The 27458-nt window shown below is 37.0% G+C and overlaps 1 protein-coding gene across 1 annotated transcript; it reads left to right on the forward strand.

Moving 5' to 3' along the window:
• Positions 1–4178: 4178 nt before the first annotated feature.
• On the forward strand, positions 4179–26095 carry LOC146684953 (uncharacterized). Its single transcript, XM_085442981.1, has 28 exons — positions 4179–4343; positions 4424–4475; positions 4734–4877; positions 4969–5154; positions 5823–5978; positions 6075–6242; positions 6705–6734; positions 7509–7664; positions 7778–7945; positions 8248–8277; positions 8808–8963; positions 9077–9244; positions 9547–9576; positions 10351–10506; positions 10619–10786; positions 10915–11702; positions 11811–11863; positions 16838–16950; positions 17075–17296; positions 18056–18259; positions 18462–18590; positions 18684–18862; positions 21485–21661; positions 21763–23136; positions 23231–23272; positions 23746–23796; positions 23917–23983; positions 24217–26095. Exons 1-28 carry the CDS (start codon positions 4194–4196, stop codon positions 24273–24275), a joined length of 5376 nt encoding a protein of 1791 aa, XP_085299107.1. The 5' UTR covers positions 4179–4193; the 3' UTR covers positions 24276–26095.
• The last annotated feature ends 1363 nt before the right edge of the window (positions 26096–27458 follow it).

Raw genomic sequence — 27458 nt, forward strand, 5'->3', positions numbered from 1 at the left:
TTGGAACTTTTATAGCACTGGTAATATGTATAATAATACACAACACATAATAATTCACATAAACTTACCACAAAACATAAACCATGTTTGGCTCATTGTTTCTTTTCTGCAACAATGGTTCTTGGCAATAAATTTCATACAACTGGAAAGCCCATTTATTTGCTTTTTACCAATGAACAATAAAATATGAAATTTTTCATCAAACAAATTGAATGACAAATAATGATTAAAAAAAAAACCTGCATGACATCCTAAGAAAATATCACAAACTAATAAAATAAAGCAGATATGTTTCTGGATCCAGGAGCTAAATTCATGCATATTATGAGAGAAATTTTCAGCTTTGGCACCCCTGTTTGGTTTTCTGTTTGTAAACACCAGTCAGCCAATTTGAGGTACTGAACGAAGACCATGAAGCACTGTCTGCCTCAACAAGGACAATCATCAACACATTGAAGTTTATCAAGTGTATGATCTACATTTCTCTCAAAGAAACCAGACAGACAGGTTTGTGACTCAGAAAAAGCAATCAAGGAAGTTGGTTTCTCATTTGATGCTGTAGTCTGTATGTGAAGGTGTGCTGCAAAATGATTATGCTCTCCTGACAAGAGGCTTTACAGACGGCAACAACGGCAAAAGGTAATCAACTTAATGTAGAATTTCCATTACTCAGTGTCTTTTATATTGTATTATTATTCCTCATATCTTCAGACCAATTTTAAAAAAGTATCCTAGAATGTTTACCGACATATCTAATATCTAGCTATTTTGCATTTACTGCTATTCAATAAGCAGTATTGAATAGCATACTGCTATTCAATACTGCTAAAAACAAACAAATAATTAACTTTGCAAGCAAACAGCAATAAATTAAATATTTTGAATGTTTGCTATCTGTTATCGTATGACAGCTGAGACAAGCTTACAACTCCTGCTACCCTGAATAGGGTATGTTGAGGAAGACGGATGGATTAATGGATGGATGACTGGAGATAATACACTTTTCAATTCAGGAACAAACATCAATAACATCAATAACAGATCTGAGACAGTCTCAGGGGTACACATGCGCATTAACTTATTAGTTTCCTTTTAAAATAAATTATAAGACAAAAATCTTATTAGTAAGGTTGAACTCTTGGGGTATAATGCTGCTAAGAACTGTGAAACATTTATCGGGTTCATGATCCAGAACAACTAATAAACATGGGCACATTTCAGCAAACCAAACGCCATCTTCACCTAAACTTAGACTAATCTCATTGTTACGTTTTTATGTCTGTGTCATTTCTCTAACTTAACGAAATTCTACTCACACTGTGCTGCTAAAGTCAAAAGTGAGTGTTTAAATTCTTTACCACTGCTGTACATATAAACTTTATTTTAATGCACTTAGTATGTATTGCACAACACAGTGTCTTTGTTTCAAAGTCTGACATAATTAGGGATGGGTATCGAAACCCGGTTCTTGTTGAGAACCGGTTCCCACTGTTTCAATTCCTTGAAATTGTTTGCCATTTTTGCAAATGATTCCCTTATCGATTCCAGTTACCACGAATGATGTCACCACGTTGCGGAGCGTCATTTACCTGTCAGGAAACACGGCGCCTAAGCAGCTCAAACGCTCAAATGTTTTGTTATACTTTATGAGAACAGGGCAACTTGCAATACTTGCAAAGTAGATATTTCATTTAAGGGAGGAAACACTATGAATATGCAAAAGCATTTGCTCGCGATGACCTTAAATGAATGTCATGTTTTTAACCCTTTCAGGCTCAAATTAAGTTTTTTGTTGCTAATGCACAACCAAGTCCTGCAGTGGTACTTCTGAGTAAAACAAACTCATAAAATATGTATGTGGGGTAATCAGATTGTTAGTTTTTAACTGTTGCAAATCGGCAACGCCTGCCTCGAGACGGTTAATTCCGCCCCGGACTCGTGAATCTCAACCCAGCAGCAGCGGTGACATTGCACGTCCTCTCCCGTTAATGCGGCAGGTAAATAATCAACTAACAGTGCATATTATGTTAGCGCGATCTGCCTTATTACAAAACCTGCCATTACTGTGTGTTGCATTTAGGTGACCATGATGAGAGAGAGCCTCTCTCATCATGGTCAGAGTCTGGCTGGCTCAGATGCTGGCAGTTCTCGCTGCAGTCTACAGGTAGTGTCTCCTTTCAGGCCAGGATAGACGAATGTCACCGAGCAGTGACTAAGTTTGAGGTAAAAGGCTTGCACTGTTAGGAGTTGGGTTCTGGTTATGTAGTGTTTTTGTCTGTATGTGTTTTTTGGTGCCTCCCTTTTTGTATAGGTAGGCGGGGCAGTGAGTCACTGAACCTGGCACACCTGTTAATCATCAGATGCAGTAGCGGTTTTTGATACGGGCAACACAGGCGGTTGCCTCCCAGGCAACACAGGCGGTTGCCTCCCAGTCAACACACATATGTGGGGCCCAAATAGGGAGCAGCAGGGCTAATATTTGGGGCCCACTTGGGAAACCCAACTAGGGTCCAGCTAATTTTGTCCTCAGTTTCCATGGTGGCCCCAAATGTGTTTTCGTAGATGGGTTTATGCTGGGTCCGAGATAAGCCCCAAATCAAGCCCAGCCAACAAATGAGTATGGGGCCCAGATGGGTAGAAGCGGGTCTGATGGTTGGGGCCCACTTGGGCTACCCACCTGGCACCCAGCTACTTTTGTCCTCAGTTTCCATGATGTCCCCAAATGTGTTTTCCCAGATGGGTTAATGATGGGTCCCAAATCAGCCCCAGACAACAAATGAGTATGGGGCCCAGATGGATAGAAGCAGGTCTGATACTTGGGGCCCACTTGGGTTACCAACCTGGGACACAGCTATTTTTGTCTTCAGTTTCCATGGTGGCCCCAAGTGTGTTTGTCCAGATGGATAATGAAAGTAAGCTATAATTTAAATCACCTGTACAACAAAGCCAGTTTATCTTTTTTCCCCCTACAGTTTATAGGAAAAACAAATGCAGCAAACCACAGCTTCTCACTCATTCACCAATCCATTGGTCCTGAAAGAAATAAAATAAAATAAAAAATTAGTGCATTTTTACAAACAAAATCAGATTTGCGATAGTACTGGAGTTGTTTTGGAGGTTGTGCTGTTCAAGTTGTTTGACCTCCTACATTGAACTCTTTGAAGACCATGAGTATTCACGGAAACAGAAAAGCTATTTACAAAAGGATTTACCAAGTAGGCACTCAAAAATACATACATGAGGTGATCAGGGGAAGTGGAGACACATGAGGACACAGCTGACTAGAATGAAACATAATGACATTAAAGGGGAGAGTAAGACTAAACACGTAGTACAAAGAAACACAAGACCTTTCAAAGTAAAATAGGAGCCATGGGGACACGAGCCAACAGGGAATACTTAACACAGGGATGACTACATAAATGGATCTACTAAAATGGCCTGTATTTATATAGCGCTTTACTAGTCCCTAAGGACCCCAAAGCGCTTTACATATCCAGTCATCCACCCATTCACACACACATTCACACACTGGTGATGGCAAGCTACATTGTAGCCACAGCCACCCTGGGGCGCACTGAAAGAGGCGAGGCTGCCGGACACTGGCGCCACCGGGCCCTCTGACCACCACCAGTAGGCAACGGGTGAAGTGTCTTGCCCAAGGACACAACGACCGAGACTGTCCAAGCCGGGGCTGGAACCGGCAACCTTCCGATTACAAGGCGAACTCCCAACTCTTAAGCCACGATCGCCCGTACTAAACAAGGACTAAAGAAACCTAGAAGCTAATACCAAAGAAAGAAACAATGAATATCAAAATACAAGGAAAACTCACACGACCCACTACCGTGACACAACTGTGATAAGAAAATTAAAACATCAGTTACTATTTTCTTATCTAAGAACAGGAAAGATTATTGGCACTCGAAAATTCTCATACTGTATATAGACCATCAGTTTTTTGTTTTTTTGTTTTTTTGCTTAGTATTACAAGTTGTTGACTTTGACAATGTTTGAAGTTAAACATTTTTAAAACTCTGTTTGCATGCTAACAAATAAACATTGACAGGCTGGTATGATCCAAATACATTTAAACAAGTTGAGCAGCACATTATCTGGAAGGCAGAAAACCTTTTGCCTTCCTGTTGGCTCCCATTTACAGAAGGAATGCCAGCAGCATGACACCGTGAATAATGACTGATTTTATTAAAAGGACTTGTGTTCTTTTCTCTTTAGTTAGGATGACATTACGAAAGGTCTCGTTATGCATCGTTATTCTCCTAGTCATATGGAACTGTCTTAAGTATGAGAGACACAGAGAGTTTCTAAACGGCTTCTTTGAGGTAAGAATAAAAATGAATGAATGTATAATGATGAAAAAATACAGTGAAACAAATCATTTTCCTCCTGGATTTTCTTCCAGGAGTTAATGAGTGCAGAAGAATCCAGCATTCATCTAAGACAAAAAAGAGAAAGTGAGTAAAATTTTAGCAGTGTTACTACAACGTAACACATGTTTGTTGACTAATAATATAATTATATAATAATTGTATTTATTAAAAAAAAACATGCTTTGCAAAGTGCTTTGAAAAACTAGACGAGGGAGGATATTCAATGAACAAGCAGAACTGAATAGCAATAACAGTATCTGACCAAGTCCAGATTATCAGTGTTATCATTGCTTTATGGTTTGTTTGGGTTTTTCTTTTTTTTTCTTTTTTTTTTACCTTTAGCTTCATCAAATTCCACTGAGTATGAGTTCCAAGCTGTTATAAGCGTCTCAAATCTGGAACAATTCCAGTCGATACTGAACACTCTCAGTTTTCCTTTATTGATCAACGCCACTGGTGAGATTACAAGCATTAATACAACAACAGGTAAAACATCCATTTATGTTGCATCTCCATTGCTTGCCAATCTTATTCACTCAAAGTGTCACATTGAACCATTGTGTTGTGTTCTTCTCAGTGTGTTCACCAAACATAACTGCAAACATAACTGGATACCAGTGCACATGTGAGGAGAGCTTTGCTTGGTCATATAACAAATGCATTGACTATGAGGCCTGTGATGCCATCGTTGGTGATACGTGTGGATGCATTAATGGACTTCCAGCAGATGGGCAATATTGCCAGTTAAAAACCAGCAACCCAGGTAGGACTAGGCAAACATGTATCACATGTGATAGGTAAGTAAGTATGTAATGCAAATGTAAGTACATTTATCCAGCATATGTAGTTAGACTGAGGTTTCTACATCTGTGTTCTGTGAAAGGATTTAATAATGTAATTTTTTTTAAAGTGTAAAGGATGTTGATTTGAATTCTATCCTAAAGCCATAACTTTGTATAAAAATGGTAAATGGCCTATATTTATATAGCGCTTTACTAGTCCCTAAGGACCCCAAAGCGCTTTACATATCCAGTCATCCACCCATTCACACACACACATTCACACACTGGTGATGGCAAGCTACATTGTACCCACAGCCAACCTGGGGCGCACTGACAGAGGCGAGGCTGCCGGACACTGGCGCCACCGGGCCCTCTGACCATTTGTATGAAATTTGTTTCAAAGGTTCAGTTGCTGTAGTCGCAATTTTCTTGTTTACGAGAGATATTTAAAATTTATGAAATGTTTGAGAAATGTTTTCTCAGTGTCAACACTAGCTACACCAACAGCTATATCACTAAATGATATATCACATGTAATTTAATATACATGTGATATATGTATTTCACATGTATATTATATATATAAAGTTGCAACAGAAGTAGAAACATCTTAAATAAATGGGGTGCTTGTTTTTTGTCTCCTCTACAGTGCCAGTGGAGTATGATATAGACTTTAACTTGCTCTTGCCAGTATCCAGCCTGCCCCCAAATTTCATTGATCTGTTCAGAAACTATGTGGGAAATTTGTCATTCCCCAAAACCATCACTCAGTCTTTAATAATAGAAGACTTGAACTTCACCACATGTAAGAATTTTGTACTCGGACAGATTTAAATGTGTTCATACTCTGGTGCATGGTTTATGAGGTGTGTTTTGTCATTGTTTTGAATGACTTTAACAGGGTGCTATCCAAACTCCACCGGAGGAATGCAGTGTCAGTGTGAGGACCACTTTGGTTGGTCATGTGAAAAGTGTGGCCTATACGGTGCATGCAGTAATGTCACCTCACAAGCCTGTGGATGCATCAAAGGGCTTCCTCCTGATGGAGAGTTCTGTGAACCAAACGCAAGTAAGAAACTTGCAGCTGAAGAAATAGAAGCATTTTAGAAGCATATTAAAGAAACATTAACAGATCTAACATTGCGTTCAAAATCCTTACTGACATTGCTATGACATAACCAAAAGTTATGGACTTCCTCTGAGTGGGGAGTTCTGGCAACCAATCACAAGTAAGAACTGCAATTGTCTAGCTGTTGGATGAACAGACTACTTCCTTTATCAAATAGATGAATGAACTTTTCAACTGTCTGATTACCTAACATTGTGTTATGAGAGTGATTAGACATTAGATATGAATTGCTCTGTGGAAACACACTGCAATTAATTCTATACTCACTGTATTAAAGAAACATTAACACACCTAACACTGCATTCATTATCCTTGCTGACATTTCTATGACATAACCAAAGTCATGGTGTTTAGTTTCTGGCTTGAAATTGAAATAATTAAACATGTAATGTTTTTCCACAGGCGTCGCTCCTTGCCCAACACCACCTCCTGGTATGACAAACATCTTTGTTATTCATTTGTGGAAGCACAGTTCAATTCATTCTATACACACTGTATTAAAGAAACATTGACAGATCTAACACTGCGTTCATTATTTGCAAATTCTTTAAATGTGACACACATTTATACATTCTTATTCTTTAAAAGAATACTGTACAGGATGTTCTAAATATCACCTCTATTGTTTCTTTGTATGCCTGAGATATAGTGTAAACTCTTAAAACATAAAAAATTGTATTTGAAGAAACACCAGACGAACTGAGCATCCCAGTCTCATGGCAGTTTGTGAAGTCATCACTACAGAATTATCTGATTGTTTCTGTTCAAAGACACAAATGATCTTGTTATGTTTCATTTGTATTTTGGGTGTGTTATTAATTATCAATATGTAAGAAATTATTTTTACAATGGAAAGTGTATACAATATTTTATTTAGAGAGAAAAACATGGAGGCCATCAATTTGGCAACAAAGAAAACACTTTCAAAAGATATGGCTACTGTTGTGCTTTAGCTCAGCCGCTGCTAATTTTCTAAAACTTACCAAGTAGCTTTTTAGGCATTGACCTAAACCCATGTGTTGGTAATGGATAAACCTGGACAAGTAACATACTTTAATAAGTAATGCATTCTTAAATGATAAAGGTATTTGAAAATCTGTAACATGCATGAGTCGAACTTGGGTCAGTTTTACATTTTCACGTAAATATAGTTTCCCATCATTGCAACAGTTGTATGTGATGGATTTCCCCTTTTCTCCTTCACAGCACCAGTGGACTTTGATATAGACCTTGAACTGCACATCCCAGCATCTAGTGTGCCCCAGAATTTCAGTGTTGTGCTCAGAAATATTCTGAGAAATTTCTCCTTCCCCAAAATCATCACTGGGTCTTTAACACTGAAAGACTTGAACTTCACCACATGTAAGGACCTGATCTTATTTGACTTCCAACACTCCAACACATTTAATGCTGTTCATATGGTGCTGTATGACTTGTGAACTGTGTTTTGTTATTCTTTTAAATGTCTTGAAAAGGGTGCTATCCAAACTCCACTGGAGGACTCCAGTGTCAGTGTGAAGACCAGTTTGCTTGGTCATGTGGCAAGTGTGATGAGTACAGCACATGCAGTAATGTCACCTCACAAACCTGTAATTGCATAAAGGGATTTCCTCTGAGTGGGGAGTTCTGTCAACCAATCACAAGTAAGAACTGATATCATCTTGCTGTTGGATGAACAGACTACTGCCTTTATCAAATAAATGAATGAACTTTTCAACTGTCTAATTACCTAACATTGTGTTATGAGAGTGATTAGACATTAGATATGAATTGCTCTGTGGAAACACACTGCAATTAATTCTATACTCACTGTATTAAAGAAACATTAACACACCTAACACTGCATTCATTATCCTTGCTGACATTTCTATGACATAACCAAAGTCATGGTGTTTAGTTTCTGGCTTGAAATTTAAATAATTAAACATGTAATGTTTTTCCACAGGTGTCGCTCCTTGCCCAACACCACCTCCTGGTATGACAAACATCTTTGTTATTCATTTGTGGAAGCACAGTTCAATTCATTCTATACACACTGTATTAAATTATCTGATTGTTTGTGTTCAAAGACACAAATGATCTTGTTATGTTTAATTTGTATTTTGTGTGTGTTATCAAATATCAATATGTAAGAAATTATTTTTACAATGGAAAGTGTATACAATATGTTATTTAGAGAGAAAAACGTGGAGGCCATCAATTTGGCAACAAAGAAAACACTTTCAAAAGATATGGCTACTGTTGTGCTTTAGCTCAGCCGCTGCTAATTTTCTAAAACTTACCAAGTAGCTTTTTAGGCATTGACCTAAACCCATGTGTTGGTAATGGATAAACCTGGACAAGTAACATACTTTAATAAGTAATGCATTCTTAAATGATAAAGGTATTTGAAAATCTGTAACATGCATGAGTCGAACTTGGGTCAGTTTTACATTTTCACGTAAATATAGTTTCCCATCATTGCAACAGTTGTATGTGATGGATTTCCCCTTTTCTCCTTCACAGCACCAGTGGACTTTGATATAGACCTTGAACTGCACATCCCAGCATCTAGTGTGCCCCAGAATTTCAGTGTTGTGCTCAGAAATATTCTGAGAAATTTCTCCTTCCCCAAAATCATCACTGGGTCTTTAACACTGAAAGACTTGAACTTCACCACATGTAAGGACCTGATCTTATTTGACTTCCAACACTCCAACACATTTAATGCTGTTCATATGGTGCTGTATGACTTGTGAACTGTGTTTTGTTATTCTTTTAAATGTCTTGAAAAGGGTGCTATCCAAACTCCACTGGAGGACTCCAGTGTCAGTGTGAAGACCAGTTTGCTTGGTCATGTGGCAAGTGTGATGAGTACAGCACATGCAGTAATGTCACCTCACAAACCTGTAATTGCATAAAGGGATTTCCTCTGAGTGGGGAGTTCTGTCAACCAATCACAAGTAAGAACTGATATCATCTAGCTGTTGGATGAACAGACTACTGCCTTTATCAAATAAATGAATGAACTTTTCAACTGTCTGATTACCTAACATTGTGTTATGAGAGTGATTAGACATTAGATATGAATTGCTCTGTGGAAACACACTGCAATTAATTCTATACTCACTGTATTAAAGAAACATTAACACATCTAACACTGCATTCATTATCCTTGCTGACATTTCTATGACATAACCAAAGTCATGGTGTTTAGTTTCTGGCTTGAAATTTAAATAATTAAACATGTAATGTTTTTCCACAGGCGTTGCTCCTTGCCCAACACCACCTCCTGGTATGACAAACATCTTTGTTATTCATTTGTGGAAGCACAGTTCAATTCATTCTATACACACTGTATTAAAGAAACATTGACAGATCTAACACTGCGTTCATTATTTGCAAATTCTTTAAATGTGACACACATTTATACATTCTTATTCTTTAAAAGAATACTGTACAGGATGTTCTAAATATCACCTCTATTGTTTCTTTGTATGCCTGAGATATAGTGTAAACTCTTAAAACATAAAAAATTGTATTTGAAGAAACACCAGACGAACTGAGCATCCCAGTCTCATGGCAGTTTGTGAAGTCATCACTACAGAATTATCTGATTGTTTCTGTTCAAAGACACAAATGATCTTGTTATGTTTCATTTGTATTTTGGGTGTGTTATTAATTATCAATATGTAAGAAATTATTTTTACAATGGAAAGTGTATACAATATTTTATTTAGAGAGAAAAACATGGAGGCCATCAATTTGGCAACAAAGAAAACACTTTCAAAAGATATGGCTACTGTTGTGCTTTAGCTCAGCCGCTGCTAATTTTCTAAAACTTACCAAGTAGCTTTTTAGGCATTGACCTAAACCCATGTGTTGGTAATGGATAAACCTGGACAAGTAACATACTTTAATAAGTAATGCATTCTTAAATGATAAAGGTATTTGAAAATCTGTAACATGCATGAGTCGAACTTGGGTCAGTTTTACATTTTCACGTAAATATAGTTTCCCATCATTGCAACAGTTGTATGTGATGGATTTCCCCTTTTCTCCTTCACAGCACCAGTGGACTTTGATATAGACCTTGAACTGCACATCCCAGCATCTAGTGTGCCCCAGAATTTCAGTGTTGTGCTCAGAAATATTCTGAGAAATTTCTCCTTCCCCAAAATCATCACTGGGTCTTTAACACTGAAAGACTTGAACTTCACCACATGTAAGGACCTGATCTTATTTGACTTTTGCACTCCAACACATTTAATGCTGTTCATATGGTGCTGTATGACTTGTGAACTGTGTTTTGTTATTCTTTTAAATGTCTTGAAAAGGGTGCTATCCAAACTCCACTGGAGGACTCCAGTGTCAGTGTGAAGACCAGTTTGCTTGGTCATGTGGCAAGTGTGATGAGTACGGCGCATGCAGTAATGTTACCTCACAAACCTGTGATTGCATAAAGGGATTTCCTCCTGATGGAGAATTCTGTGAACCAGTCACAAGTAAGGACCTTGTCGTTTTTATAACAAGATGTATTTTTTTTATTCACTTTAAATTCATCAAGTTTGCGTCATGAGTGTTCTCCGTGTCACTAAAACAATATAAGGAATTCTTGAATGTTTCTCCACAGATATCATTCCCTGTCCACCAATGCCAAACACAACAACACCAGATCCTACAACTACAACACCAATGCTAAACACAACAACACCAGACCCTACTATAACAACACCAATGCTAAACACAACAACACCAGATCCTACTACAACAACACCAATGCTAAACACAACAACACTGATGCCAAACACAACAACACCAGATCCTACTACTACAACACCAATGCTAAACACAACAACACCAGATCCTACAACTACAACACCAATGCTAAACACAACAACACCAGACCCTACTATAACAACACCAATGCTAAACACAACAACACCAGATCCTACTACAACAACACCAATGCTAAACACAACAACACTGATGCCAAACACAACAACACCAGATCCTACTACTACAACACCAATGCTAAACACAACAACACCAGATCCTACTACAACAACACCAATGCTAAACACAACAACACTGATTCCAAACACAACTACACCAGATCCTACTACAACAAAACCATTACCAACAACTGCACCAACACCAATTCTAACCAATACAACAATTCTGATGCCAAATACAACCACACCAATGACAGACACAACAACAACACGGGTTTCGAGTACTACAAGAGTGCCAACTACTACAACCACAGCGATGTCAACTACAACAACAACAGCAAACACAACTACTACAATAACACCAACTACTGCTTCTGTTACAACAGATCAATTGACCATAAATGTGGAATTTAGTGACACATACAATAATCCAAACAGTGATTTTTTCGGAAATGTTAGCACTGCTGTAAGTCTCAATTAGCCCCATCTTTGTGTCATTCAATTTTCACATAATCTCAAACTACTCAATTCAGGTGGTTTAATTCATGTTTGGCAATGTCACTATCTCAAACAGATTAAAGCAGAAGCACAGAAGAACAAAATCACAGCACAATTAATTAAATTCCGGTAAGTCACATTATCTTTTTTAATATACCAATCCTAACAATTGTTTCTTTGTTTAGGTTTTTTTGTTTGTTTGTTTTTTTACAGTTGTTACAGTCTTTGAAAAGTTTCTCCTCTGTGTCAACACTGCAAGTCAAAAGAAAAAATCATTATGTGGCTACCTTGAAGCTTCTTAACATAAATGCCCTACAAAAAAGGGATAACTACAACCTAAAGTTCCACTACCCATGAATCACTTACACACACACCATACTGGCAAAAACATCTAGTATAACATCTGTATAATCATCACCTTATACAGAGGCAGACTGAGACTCTAATACAGGCCAAGAACTTGACTTACAGTTTTTTACAGCCGCTAGGACACATTTCTCAATACTTAGGTCACTTTTGCAAAACTCTTCACACAATTCTCCTAACTGACCTTCAGCTTGGCAAAGCAGTTCATTTCACATTCAAAATGCACTACAACTACCAAAACACTTTATTCAGGTCTCAAATAAATTCATTCTTCCAGAACACTAGCAAAGGTTGACAGCCGACAAACACACTTTGTCACCCACAAAACAATGACCTAAAAAACACTAGCAACATGTAGCATTACACAGTGTTTTCTTGTGTAAAACAAGGACACATCTCTGTTTATAATTTCAATATATGTTACTGGAATGAATTAGACATCATGCAGAATTCGTCAATATTTGTTTATGTATTTTTAGTTTTTTGCACTAAGTAATCCCAAAATACAAGAATTTGTATACACACCATCCACTGATACACATACAATAGTAATGCTAATCTACTCGGTCTTCTCCATTTGGCCACAGGTTCCCATCCACATCACATCTTATGTCATCTAGGGCAATACACCTAGGAAAGAATCTTCTGGCATGCCAGAATTGAAGGAGTTGAAAAATTGAAGGAGTAACACCTGTGTAGATGTTCATCTACAATGAGAATCAGCTGTGGCTGGTTAAACTGCATTTTTAGATTTACAGTTTTTTCTGATTGCTTAAGCACATTTTTTGTAACTATTGGCTAATTTTGCAAAACTCTTCACACAAATAAGAAAACCTGTCACCCAATAATCAAAACATTGTAGTTCTCTTGCAAAAGCAAACACAGCTAGATTAACTCTTCACACCTTCGTAAAAATGGTGTTTCCGTATCAAACAGTACACACAAGCCATCATCTACTAAGCACACAATGCGCCAACTGCACACTGATGGTATGAATACAAAACACATCTGGCTTTTGCTTTCTCTGTGCACAAGGTAGGCTATGTCAGTTTGAGCTCATACTTCTGTCATAGATCCATAAGCATGGAGGGATCCAAACTTCAAGTACTGGGCCCTGTGCTTCGTACGTCGCTTACTACATCCAAGATCAAATGAAACATCCAAGACCAAATCATCGCGCTAACTCTGAGCTCGCTATTCCGGTTCCCCGAACACACCTGTTGTTGACGATTAGTATAGCTGGATGAAGTAATGTGAGATCACTGGGTGGCCCAACAGGGGCTACGCATCGATAGTAGAAACATTGATCGGCAACCCTTTGATTGGTCGGCGAAAATGTCGAAGGAGCGCGCTCGGTATTTTTCGGCAGCAGAGCAAGAACTCTTGAGTGAGGGATTTCAGGAGTTTCAGAGTTTAATTAAAACGCAAGAGAACACTGCAAAGGCTGCAAAAGCAAGGAGAGAGGGCTGGCAGAAAGTTGCTGACAAATCAAACTCGTAAGTAATTCAATAATAACAATAATAATGGAGTGGATTTATATAGCGCTTTTCAAGGCACCCAAAGCGCTTTACAATGCCACTATTCATTCACTCTCACATTCACACACTGGTGGAGGCAAGCTACGGTTGTAGCCACAGCTGCCCTGGGGCAGACTGACAGAAGCCAGGCTGCCATATTGCGCCATCGGCCCCTCTGGCCAACACCAGTAGGCGGTAGGGTAGATTTATCATATCACACCATATTATCCAATATTATATTACATTATATTATATTATAATATGTTATATTATATCCCCTTTCACATGAGAGCCACAACAGGACCCACTAGAACATGGGAACAAGTAAAAGTGAAATATAAGAATATTCTACAGAATGGTAATATTTATCACTTATATTGCTTTTAGTCTCTTGGAAAGAGACCCTGGAATGATCTGTTTGTTTATAACAGCAACCAAGAAAAGGGCAGAGCAAAAAAAAAGACAGGTGGTGGTCCTGCACCCCCTCGTCAACAAGTTGGTTAAGTGAATAATACCCTCACGGGAAAATCGATATCTCTCTATGAGCACACTGTCGCGCTGAGCTAAAGGATCCTGTCTGTCCCGCAATATACGCTGAATTCTGAGGACTCTCCTTATCAATCTTGCACCTTCCGCAATGGGTGGCTCGCGTAAACGGACAGGATATAACTGCGACAGACTTCCCAAATCCACCTTCGCTTTTATAGCCGTGGTCTCTCATCTTGATTACACGAAGTAATTTACAATTACTACTCTGAAATATGAATTACATCTGTAATAATCACATACATGTAATAGAATGTTAATAGTACATTTCCCTTTTTTAGGGAATGACCTGTATGTATCTGTGTGAAATCAATAAAAGGATCAAGTGCTGCATTATCTTTAGTTACATTGATGTTATTTATTTATGGTGAAACAGTGGTGGAATATCGCTGTTGCTTTCGTATGAATGACGCGGACATACCTGCGTGGCCGCGATCTAATCCTGTTTACATAAAGTAAACCTGCTCCCCAGCAGGTTTACGCTTACGGCTCTGTTGCTATGACAGCAAGTCCCGGATGGGCTTCGGGGAACCGAACGATCCAGGATCACGCGAAATCGTCAACAATCTCATCCAGCTAACTCACTTAGCGCGGTACGAAGAACAGGCCCCTGGTGTTTATTCAAACACATCAAAACAAACACAAGTGTTTATTTCCAAGTATAGGATTATTTGCAATCGCCATAATGACTATATGGGTTACTTGGTCTGCAGTGAACATGCTTCCTCTGCCCCAGCATCTGGTCATCTAGCAATTCTGTAAAGTAACAATTTCAGTATTTTTACATCAATGGTATTGGTGTGTTTCTCATTGGCATATGGCAGTGCTACAAATCTTTGTGCGAAGTGACTGTACTAACCGATTCTCATTTCAAGATGTCCTTATGGTGCTTGCTACAGTGTAGCGGCTCGAGTTAGGCTGGACCCGTTGGCCAGCTACCCTCAGGGTCATTCCACGGTTGATTACATGGTCCACTATTGTAGCTCTGATGTCATCAGCAATTCTATTTCTTACTCTTCCTACCCTTCCTCTCCCCCCTCCTCATCTTCCTCTCCCCCCTCCTCGTCTTCCTCTTGCTCCTCCTTGTCCTTGTCATCCTCTTCATCCTACTTCTTCACCTCCACGTCCTCTTCCTCGGCTTCCTCTACTTCTCACTCTTTCTGCTCCCTCCATTGTACTCCGCACACACAGCTTACCTGTATTATAGTGCTTAGGCTGATTGCAAAGTGAACTAATTATCTAAAAAAGTTTTCACATGTGAAAGTGTGCCAGACAGTTGGCAAATTAGTGTTAATGATAGCCATACATGTGTATACTTTTGCTAGGAGTGTGTTGGAAATTTGGTAATTGAGTGTTGTGCAGTGAATTGTGCCTACAGTTTTGCAAAGTGTGTGTTACAAAATTGCAAACTGAGTGCAAAGCAGTTTTTGTGCTTTTAGTTTTGCAAACTCAGTGAGTGGTTTTGCTATAAGTCTGAATAGTTTTAGAGATTGTGCTACAGGAATCACAGTTAGGGTTTAAGCATTCAGAAAAAACTGTAAAATATGTTTCAATAAAATATTGCTGTTGAATTTTGCTGTCTTATTCAGTTTTGCATTATGTTATTGTTTTGGCCATAAGTTTAACAGTTTTGAAAACAGTATGTAAGTACATGCAAAATGTCCTGTACGTACAAAGATTTTTGGCAGTTGTTGTGTCTGAGTGAGAAAATAATTCATGAAATTTGAGAGATGTAGTCATTGAATGCATTTTGTGCCAAAACAATGATAACTGATCCTCAGTTTAGCCCACATAGACTTCTGTTGTGCTCACTGTGTGAGGAGTTTTGCAAAAGTGACCTAAGTATTGAGAAATGTGTCCTAGTGTCTGTAAAAAACTGTAAACCCAGTCCACTTAGTCTGTCATTCTCTAGTCTATAAGAGCCTAGCATCAGAATGGGAAAGAAAAGTAATTTATGTAACTTTGAACGTGGCATGGTTATTGGGGCAAGACAGATTTGTCTAAGAATTAAGAAAATGCTGATCTACTCACATCTTCCTGCACAACTAGCTCCAGGGTTTACAGATAATGGTTTGAAAAAAATATATATATATTCACTATATTGCCAAAAGTATTCTGCCTTCACACACATATGATCTTGAGTGATATTTCCCTCTTAATATAATATCGACCAACTCTTTACAGCTATAATAGCTTCAGATCTTCTGGGAATACTTTCCACAATGCTTAGGAGTTTGTTTATGGTCATTTGTGAAGATGTGAAGTTACCTATTGATACAAAGTATTTCCTGTTTTCTAAGTATGTTTTGAACCAGTTCAGTACAGTTCCTGAAAGACCTGCCCAGTTCTCCAGTCATTTGAGTAATATGTTGTGGTCATAATAATAATAATAATAATAATAATAATAATAATAATAATAATAATAATAATAACTTGATTTTACCAAATGGTAAACTACTAACTCGTAAATTGAAGAAAAATGTGAGGTTTTTGGAGAATTCTTTTTAAGTTAAGTATAGTGCAAAGCTATTTAGGGGATTGGATTCCAAGTGCTAGTAGACTGAAAATATAAAACTATGACTCAACTATCATTGACTTATCTGTAGGTGTGAGAGTGAAAATGTACATTACATGCCAGAAATGTTAGCGTTTCCAATCCTTTTCCATATTATAGGAGTGGAAGCACCATCGCTGAATATAATGTCACTGCTGCTACTACAGTCATCCAAACACTAAACAATGGAATTTTTGACCAGCTAGCAAAAATCTACTCTATGATATCAGATGGTAAGCACTTGTCTACATTTGTGATTTTATTCAATTTTACATATATGTTTAAGGTCATATCAAAAAACACATGAGATCAGATGATTGTTTAATCATTTTTTTATATTTATGTTCATTTTTATAGAGCCACGTTTTCTGGATTTTAAATTTGAAGGTAGTGGATTTTGGGAGGATAAAGTCAATGTAACATGTGGCCATCCACCATTGGATCTCTTTCGTACTGACTGGAGAGCAGAGTGGAGACGTGATGGCAATGTCATAGTTGCAGATGGAGTACATCATACCATTTCAAAAAACAACAGTCACTCAGTCTTATCTGTGTCACAGTTCATTCGTGCTGACAGTGGTAAGAAGCAAACAACTGCATTCCATGGGGAAATTCACAAATCATATACATTTAAAATGCGAGTGCAGTCTCAGCATTTTTTAGTGATTCAGCAAGTGCAATTACAACATTCTGATTGGCTTAAGGGTAAAACTTGTTTGGTTCAGAAAAAAACATCACATGTATCTTTTATCATAACTCTTTTACGTGGCCTATCGACACAATTTAAAATCTGGTATATAGTTTGAAGTCCGCACTTCTGACCCAAGTTGAAATGGAGTCGCTGGGTCGCTGCAACCCCAGAGGGTTAAGGAAAACGTTGTTACTGCAATGGAGCAATCAATATTAGTGCAGAAGGACTGAAATCATTTGATTTAAATAGTTAAACCATTGCTGTTGCACAAGCCTTTCTCAAGAGAAAGAAATACCAAATTACAAGTGCCAGTGTAAATGTGTACTTGTGTGAACACAGATGTCAACTAATTCATATTAGAAATCCTATTTAAATTTGGAAATAAATGGTTGCTGAGCTCTTAATAATATAACAGTAAAATAAAATGTTGCTAGACAGAGAATGGTATTCTTGAAACAAAATGGAGCAAAAACTCGTTATCAGCTACATTATTGCTTTTTTGTAGGAAACACTGAATCTGCATAGGAGAACCAGCCATATTACAACTGTATAATACAGAAATAAGTGACACTGTCAACCCATATATTATTATTTTTGTTTGGCAACACTATTTTATTTATGTATATAATAATTTACTTTCATTCCAGGAAATTATGAATGCAGGCTCATACGGAAAAAGGATGAATCATTTTATCGACAACGATCCAATGGAGCCTTCACACTCAAAGAGAAACCCTTGATCAGAGTGGACCCAATTCAAAAATTTTTGAATTGTAGTGGTCAAAATGTGCCACTAAGCTGCACTGTCAACAATGACTACAATATTAATTTCACAAACGTGAATATTAGCGGTAAATCTGAAACAAAGAATCAACAAAATGCAAATCAGCTATTGGGAAATAATTTCTCTGCTCATCTTGCAATACTTACGTTATTTACTAATATGAGACAAAACTTTTTAAAAACTAGTCTGATTAATATTACATCAGCTCTGAATGTTTAGCTTGTATTGCTATTCATATTGACTTTGTTGTTTCTGCGATTTATCCAAAGGTAAAAAAAGCATTTCCTATCAATATAAAACTGATAGCTGTACAGACAAAGAGCAGGATACAATTACCTGTCAATCAACTACCTATCCTGAATTCAAAGAAACAATAACACTCAGATTTTACAAAGGAAGTGAGTATTAACACATTATAAAGCAATTTATTAAATTCAGGTTAAAAATTATCTACATTTAATAAGGTCTTTTTTTTGTTTTTGTTTTATTAGATCCTCAAATGTGTGATGATAAAGAATTTGGAAAGGCAGTTAGTGGTTCCAGAGCCAGAATACCCTGTGCAAACAATGAGGAAGGAGAAAAGAGTGCATTGTGCAACATCACAACATATACTGAAATACGAGACACCTGCATACTGCAACCCATTAAGGAGCTGCTTGACCAATCTGAGGTGACTTATATAAACTGCCATGTTCTTTTTAGTTCTTTGTATTGTGGAAAATGTACCTTAGAGATAAATCACAATATTACATATTTTAAAGAGTTTAGAAAGTTCACCTAAGTGAAGCCACAAAAATATTACACAAACCTCTCTTTAAGTTACTCTTTTAATTAAAGTTAATTTGCTATGTGTTTTACTTGACAACTGTGACTATAAATTTCAAAACTAGATTATATCAAATGGTAAGATAGGCTCTTAAATGACTAATTTTTTCTACTCTACATTTCAATTTTGCTGATGATGGAAATGACCATGTAATGTAATGTAAAATATAAATGGTTCTCAACACAATCCTGTTGATTCTATTCTGGGCTATAATGGAAGATGAATCCACCTCTCAAATTATTACAGCTCCTTCAACCAGTTTCCAAATGGATGGTATCCTGTTAGACAGCAAAACGATCATGGTCTTAGGATTAAGTGGTGTTTTTATTTCTTGGTGAACATACTTGAGTTTTAGTTGACTTTAGTTTTCTAGTGTTAGTTTCAAGTTCCAGGGCTCTATGTACTACAAAGTAAGTTAAATATATACAGGGATTCTTTCCATTATTTGGATTCAATTGCCCTAACGTCAAACATCACAACTACTAAGTTAACTAAGTTTCAGCTATAAAATTAGAGATATAATTCTCCTCTTTCAAGGAACATTTGAATTCTCTCTCTAGCCCAAAATGGTTAAAGCATTACAGTGATGTGAACTGCACATGTTAACTAGTATCTAGTAGAAGCTGATTTTTCTGTCTGTGTTCAGACAACAGTACCTTCTGAATGCGTTGTGCTAACATGATACTTAAAATATCACCATAAAGCTTGTCTTCTCTTCCTTCCGAAAGCATCAGAGCTGGGGCAGGTGCTGTGCCAATGGTGAAAAAAAAGAGTTAAATAAATGTTTAAATTTGCATAACGCAGTTTTAGTTATTATTCTTTCAGCTGGAACCTTGATGTTGTTTAATAGTCTGAGAATAAGTAAAATACAAATACAAAATGTAGGAAATGTAATATTCCCTAATTTAAAGTAACCAATTTATATTGTCCACAAGTACAAATAGATGCCCCTAAATTGTACGTGCTTTGGAGTTTGTATGTGCTTTTCGAGTTTTGGGAGCTGAAAGAGCCGGTTCTCTAAAAGGAGCCGGAAATCCCATCACTACAGAAAACCCTGGTTCACCCCAAAGTTACCCGGATAAGACAAAGTTCTGCTTCATAGTACAAACCTCAGAAAGTTAAAAAGAAAAAAAAAGATAAAAAAGGATAACCACTGCACCAAAAAACCCCGCACAACAGAAATTAAAGTAAGCTGCAATGAGTCAATGCTTATCAAGCCCTTTAACTTTGTGCAATACATGTTTTACAGTTTTATACCATTTGTGATGACAGACAAACTGTTAATACAATTTGTGATGACAGACAAACTGTTAATACAAAATAAACTTGTCACCCATTTAATAAAAATAAAACTTGTCAAATAAATAACCACAAAGTAAGCAGGTAGTTTAAGTTTATAAAGTATGCACAAAAAAACACTTTTTCAATAAATAACCACAAAGTAAGTAAGTAGTGTTTCTTTGTTTTGCCACTACAGCACTATTTACAATTTGTGATCAGAAGACATGGAAAGCACAAATGAAACACGGTATTAGCGATGGTAAATTCGATTCTTTTTACTGAATCGAGTTTTAATGAGTCACTTACCAAAGTGAATCGGTTTTTTAGTCATTTGATTCACTGTGTCAGTTGACCAGAGAGTGCAAAAAATGTACATTTTCAATCAAACTTAATTTGTTTCCCTTTTCATGTAAATCCTACTGCTAAGATGAATGATTCTAAAAGAAAACAACAATTTTATAGAGCAAAAAAGAGCAAAAACATTTCTAAAATTAAGCAATTTCCTATCAAAGTTGCTTAATAAACATTTATTTTATTTTATTTTATTAGTATTTTCCTTAAATGTGTTAAATATATATTTTCTCATCTAAATGTCCACTGAGCTGTGAGCCAGGGGGCGGTAATGCGCCTTAACATTGGTTGCCAACCAAGAAGAAGAAGAAGCTGTGAGCCAGGAGGGAGGGGGTGAGCGAGTCCTAAGTGATTCGCTTAGGCAGAGCGATGCTACTGTGAACCGAGGAGCTATTTTCTTGATGTGAGCTTCTACTCAGGGTTTTTTCTTCCAGTTCAGAGCAGAAGTTTTTTTGTTACGATACTGGATGTTGTGTTTTTCTCCACAATTTTAATTATAAGCTAGATACATTGCTGCTAACAGCAACAGGGATGAGTCAGTGAGTCAGTTGGACTTGTGAATCATGATTCATGAGTCAGTAAAGTGATTCTCGAGTATTGAACGATTCGTTCATGATTCGCGCATCACTACACGGTATTCACTGTTCGGTTTATAACTGCAGGCAGATTAAGGTTAAAAGACTGTAGTAAACGTAAGCCAGATTCTGTGAGGATTTCTACAAACAAAAACCTTTGAGATAGGAATTAGTAAATAGGAAGCCCAAGTTTGTCATTCTAACTTAAACATTGAGTTAAATTGTGAAACTAAATACTTTTTCTCTTCAACTCTTGCAGGTCTTGACTGCCACTACACTGCCAGCATTTTTGCAACAGCTCAGCAATGTTACTAATGGGAATTCTGAGCAAGTGGTTAACTCACCTAAAAATATTGATGCTGTTGTTCAAATCCTCAGAAATGTAGCCAACAGAACAGAATTATTCAATATCGCAATCAATGAAAACTCAATGAAGGTACATGCTAGTTTACTGAAGTTTGAGTATTCTAAATAATACATGCTTTTTTTTAATTTTGTATTTGTTTATTCAATCTAATACTTTTTTTTTTACTGTAGGATATCCTGATAACTGCAGGTGTTCTCACCACAGATCAGGCAAGGGACTCATGGAACTTTCTGAACAAAAACAATGAAAGTATCTCGTATAACATCTCTAACCCTGACGGTGTTAGTTCATCATTATTGCAGTCTCTTGAAATAATAACAAAACACCTTGCCAGTTTCAATAATTCTGGTATTGACACGCCTTTTATCATCTTGAACAGAACTATATACACAAACCCTATCATTGGTGATTTTAATTCTTCAGTGGTGATAGAAATACCACAGAATGAGGGTAAAACTAAGTCAATCACAGTGATAACATTTGCCTCGCTCAATAATGTACTCCCTGCAAGAGAAATAGACAATTCATCGATTAAGGTCATCGGTGGCAGGGTTGTACTTGTTCAGTCCAGTGGCCAAATCAATAATATCTCTTTGACATTTGATATTTTAAATGATACACTGAGAGATCCAAAATGTGTCTTCTGGAACTTCAGTCTCCTTAATGGTCTCGGAGGATGGGACGATGAGGGCTGTGAAGTGGTAAATACAAATGAAACTGGAACTGTCACCTGCAACTGCAACCACCTGACCTCATTCTCTATCCTGATGTCACCAAACAGTCCAATTAGCCCAATTTTGGACTATATAACCTACATCGGAGTTGGCATTTCCATGGGTTCCTTGGTCATATGTCTCATCATTGAAGGCCTCATATGGAGAAAAATAAGAACGAATGAAACCTCTTACCTGCGTCATGTTTCCATAGTTAACATTGCTGTGTCCCTCCTGATTGCAGATATTTGGTTTATAATTGGAGCAGCCATTTCAGATGCAAATCATAAAAACCACTCAGCATGCACTGCAACTACCTTTTTTATCCATTTGTTCTACCTAGCTCTGTTCTTCTGGATGTTTGCCTCAGCTTTGTTGCTGCTCTACCGTACAACTAATGTCTTTGGTGGGGGTTTGTCTAAAGCATCTATGCTGGCCATTGGATTTTCTCTAGGCTACGGAGCTCCTCTAATCATAGCAACAGTAACTATAGCTGCAACTGCACCAGACAACAAATATATCAGAGAAAATGTAATCTGCTGGCTCAACTGGGATGAGTCCAAAGCTCTACTGGCGTTTGTGATTCCTGCACTTTCAATAGTGCTGATAAATCTCATTATCCTGGTTGTGGTTTTGTACAAAATTATAAGGAGAAGGGTTGGAACAACTGCTGCACAAGCAGGTGAAAAGAGCGTTTTACTGGTTATTGTCAAGAGCTTGGCTGTGCTTACACCATTTTTTGGAATAACTTGGGGTTTGGGAGCTGGACTTCTGGTGCATCCAAGAGACATAGGAATCAATATTGCATTCGCACTCTTCAATTCGCTACAGGTACAAATAAACTTTTTACCTTTTTATACCATAATAGCAGAATCTTTAATCACTGAATCCTTGATAACGGACATTACTCTGTCTTTTAAAAAAGGGCTTCTTTATTTTGGTGTTTGGAACACTGCTGGATGGTAAGGTATGTACAGCTCAATTTTAAGTCAAGTTAATGAATAAGTGCTTATTGTTGAATTACTTTAAATTAATGTTAAATGATATAATTTGGTTTAACCAACAAAGTGCTTAATGTCTACAAACCTTTACTGACAAAGGAATATGAATTGTAATAATACTACACTAAAATCCTCTTGTCAAGTCAAACTTCTGCCTTTTAGTGCCATTTCATGGTTTCTCTGTAAATCCATATAAATGACTAATTCAGACTTGATGGTGAAAGTAGCAAACAGCAGGTGGGCCCACACTTCAATAAATAACAGTTATATGTATGTGTTCGTATCCCACACAAGCACACAAAAAAGCAAGATAAACATCACCATAGACTTACAAAAAGATTCCTTTTAGTGTTTGGCTGGGCATCATGAATTAATTTACTTTTACAGCTAACTTGTGCAACTTCCATTGTAGTGTAACATTTGAGATTTCACTTACCAGGTGCGGTCAGCAATATCATCATATGCACGACCGTCCAGAAGTGGGACAGGGGTAAGAACAGTTTTCGTGTTCCTTTTTTCTTTCCTTATTTTTGGATCTCAGCCAACTTGTTTTTTGTTTTGTTTTGTTTTTTCAAATATTGCATGATTTGTTTTTTGTATTGTATTTTAGAGCACAAGTGCTGGAAACTCATCGTCAAGTGGACTTCGATTTTTAAGGAACTGGAGACGTGGAAGAGGTAAATAACAATTAAAAAATTAACATAAAGATGCAGGAAAAGCTGTGTGTTGTTAGGTGTGCTTGTACCTTAATCAGGCAGTCCAACACAGAAAACAATTGGATGGGTTGCACATTAACACAAATTAATTTTTTTAATTTTATTTATTCATACAATTATTTTACTTCTTACTTCAGTGTCTACTGTGTATTATTTTTTGCCACAGATTAACTATACTGCTCTGTTTTTTTTAGATGGCTACAACATGACATCCAGTGCATCCAGTGATTTACATTCAGCTAGCAACACATAATGAATGCAGAAATCTGTGGTTATTCAGATAACCAACAAGAAGTCAGGCTTTTCTTTGTTCCTTTTTTCCATAGTATCAGTGAGTTAATCTGTTGTGTTTTTATTAATAGCTTATATAATATTTAATCCCAGAAGAATTTGGCTTGGTTTTTAAGGAAAACAAATAAAGAAAAATATGTGTGATCACCAAAATATTTTTGAATGGCATAATAAATTTTGGAATTGTAATCAAACTTTAAAAAAAATTATGTCATCGTTTTCATCTTTGATTTTGATTTGCATGCATGATTATCAACACAGCACAGAGCATAGATTTGTAGTTATACTAATAGATTTTTATCAATCTATAGATGTTTTTAAAGAAAAGAGTTGAGTGTTCTTATATTCTAAAGAGTGAGTAGATTTGATGTCTGATGTAAACATAAGTAAAACATTGTACTCGCAATATACACAGAAATACAAACTACCTTTGTTTAAAAAAACGTTTTTGTGTTGGGGACATCTACTCAAAATCTTGCCGTTTCATTCTGTGTCAGTATGTATCATGGCACACAGTCCCACAAAGATCCACATGAAAACTGTTAATTGAGCTGTAACAATTTCATTCATTTGTAATTCAATAATTTCTGGTAATCTTTTATTTTGTGCATTTTGTGAAGTAGCCATGTGTTGTAAAGATGAAACAGATGTCAGGGAACTGTTGCACATTAGGTAGATCTTAATGCTGAAATTTCTCATACTCATGTTAATTTTACCCATATTTATTTTTTTCTTTGCAGAACAGATAACTGTTATTCTAATTAGCACCTTCATAATCTTTACTGGCTACTCAAAGATTAACTAAGTATGCTTTCTGTGCGCCTTTTGTGCATTTAATGTGGTATGTTTTTGGATAGCTTTGACATGCCTTAATTTTGATCCTGATTAATAATGTATACAACTAGCTTTCTATTACTTTCTATTACTAATTATGTCCTGAATTTGTTAAACTTTTATTCAGAATTTGGTGATTTAAATCTTTTAAAAATACCAATCTTGTGTCAAACTCCAGCTTCACACACCCTGTTAATCTGGCAGATTTGTTTGAAGTATCCTAAAATCCAAATTCCTAAAACAAACAAACAAATAAATAAATAAATAAATAAATAAATAAATAAATAAATAAATAAAATAAAATAATAAAAACCTGAATTGGAATGACACACAGACGAAGTTCCTAATAGTGGTGTGCGGATCGATATTGAAATATCGATTCTTCCGATACCAGTAATTTATGTTCTAGAATCGATTCTCATATTAAAATATCGATATTTTAGTACTTTGGGGTAAATTTGTAGTGTTTCATTAACAGGAACAGTGGAAATAAACTATATCATTCGGATCATCTAAATTGGAAGGAACTACTTCCTCTTACGCCTTAGTCATTTGTGAAATACGGCTGGATAAATGTGTAGCAGCCTCTGGCATGCACACTCACAGCAATGGCTGAGCATAAACGGAGTCATGTGTGGATGTATTTTACCTCCACAAACAGCTAAGACGCGGTTTGCGATACATGTGGCAAGACAGTAAGGTGTTGTGACAGCACCATTAACCTCGTCAAACACCTGAGAGTAAATCATAGAATATGATGAGCTTATGTTGAGGCGAACTGAAGAGGAGTAGAGGGACAGACTCAAGCGCAGACCACAAACTCCTTTCGAACAAGAGTGAATTTATTTACAGTGATCTGCCACAGTGCAATATATATACAAAGGTGTTTGGGGGAAAGGGCCAGGGTTCCAGGGTCCAGGAGTGAAAGGGGCCAGAGTCCAGGGGAGGGGGTTTCCACACACAAACAGCTCCTCTTTTCTCCACCACTCTTCTTGCTCAGTCACAGTTGCACAGGGAACGGGTCCGGTGCCGATCTGCGATGCGTTTGTTGTTCTCTTTTGTGCGTAGTAGGGCCGCTTGAGTGGCCCGCCAAACTCGACAACACCTGTGTAAATTCATTTCTTTTGAATTAATCCCTTCTTCTGAAAAAGAACCTCTCCTGGTTTAAATGGCACTTTGGATTTCCTTACTTTCTGTTCCGCTCCCAACCCCAAATAGATGCTGACAAGCTGACACAGTAACATGGAAGAGGAAAAGAAGTTGGAAGGAAAAAAAAATAAACCTAATGCCTAACAATGAAAAATGTAAAATAAGATCAATAATAATAATAATGATAATAACGGTAAAAGATGAAGCAACAAGTTTTTAGTTTCTTGTTTATTCCAAATGATCATCCAGATGTATGTGACATGTGATGACAAACACCATGTTTGTCATCACATGCTTAAACTCATCATATATTTTTACATATGCTGAACAGGCAGTCAGACATGCTGTCACTGTGGGGTAGATAACTGCATGAACACCATACGGCAGGGGTCTCAAACTCCAGTCCTCGAGGGCCGCCGTCCTGCAACTTTTCCATGTGTCCCTGTTGCACAACCCGTTCTCACTCCCGACGCGTAACACACCTAGTAGGTCATTAGCAAGACTATAGAACTTGACTGCATGCTGAGTTGGAAATTCAGCCATTTGATTCATGTTACAGCAGCTCATGAGTGAATGAACATGGTGCAATAAAAGTATTTTTAGAAGTATATGTTTCCAAATACATGCATTTACTTACTCGATGTTACAATATTTCTGAGAGCTCGTTTTTAAGCCTCCCAGTTATCAGTTTTGTGATCACACTATTGCTTTAACATTATTGAGACTACACAACACATTCATCCCTGACCTCCTCATATCCAGCTGAACAGGATTACTATACTGTGTAGATTTACAAATTCTTTCGTGGAAATCTTTTTAACATATCTCCTGGATCATTACTAACTGTATGTTTGGTTTTACTTGTAGAGTTGTTGTAAGACCAGACAAGGAGCTCGAAAAATTTTATGGTTCCCAAAACAAAACAAGCCAAAAAAAAAAACAATGAAAATAATGACATAAACCTTTAAAAACAACTGTGTGGAAACGGTAAGAGTATGCAGATCATCCAGCAGAGGGCACCATTATATCAAAAAAATCGTTCAAATGTGACTTAAAGATTTATTAACCCTCTCAGGCTCAAATTAAGTTTTTGTTGCTAATGTACAAAAGAATACCTCCAGTGGTACTTCTGAGGGGAAAAAAAAACCTCATAAAATATGTA

Source organism: Copadichromis virginalis, linkage group LG20, assembly GCF_057382275.1.
Source record: "Copadichromis virginalis isolate Kocher_CV1m ecotype Utaka linkage group LG20, C_Virginalis_male_GT1.1, whole genome shotgun sequence".
Taxonomy (NCBI): Eukaryota; Metazoa; Chordata; class Actinopteri; order Cichliformes; family Cichlidae; genus Copadichromis; species Copadichromis virginalis.

Excerpts from the sequence above, each read along its gene's own strand:
- LOC146684953 (XM_085442981.1), top strand. The coding sequence starts at position 4,194 with ATGACTGATTTTATTAAAAGGACTTGTGTTCTTTTCTCTTTAGTTAGG. Across the intron at positions 11,703-11,810 it reads TCGGAAATGTTAGCACTGCT|ATTAAAGCAGAAGCACAGAA; the intron begins GTAAGTCTCAAT and ends TATCTCAAACAG. Across the intron at positions 21,662-21,762 it reads TCAATGAAAACTCAATGAAG|GATATCCTGATAACTGCAGG; the intron begins GTACATGCTAGT and ends TTTTTACTGTAG.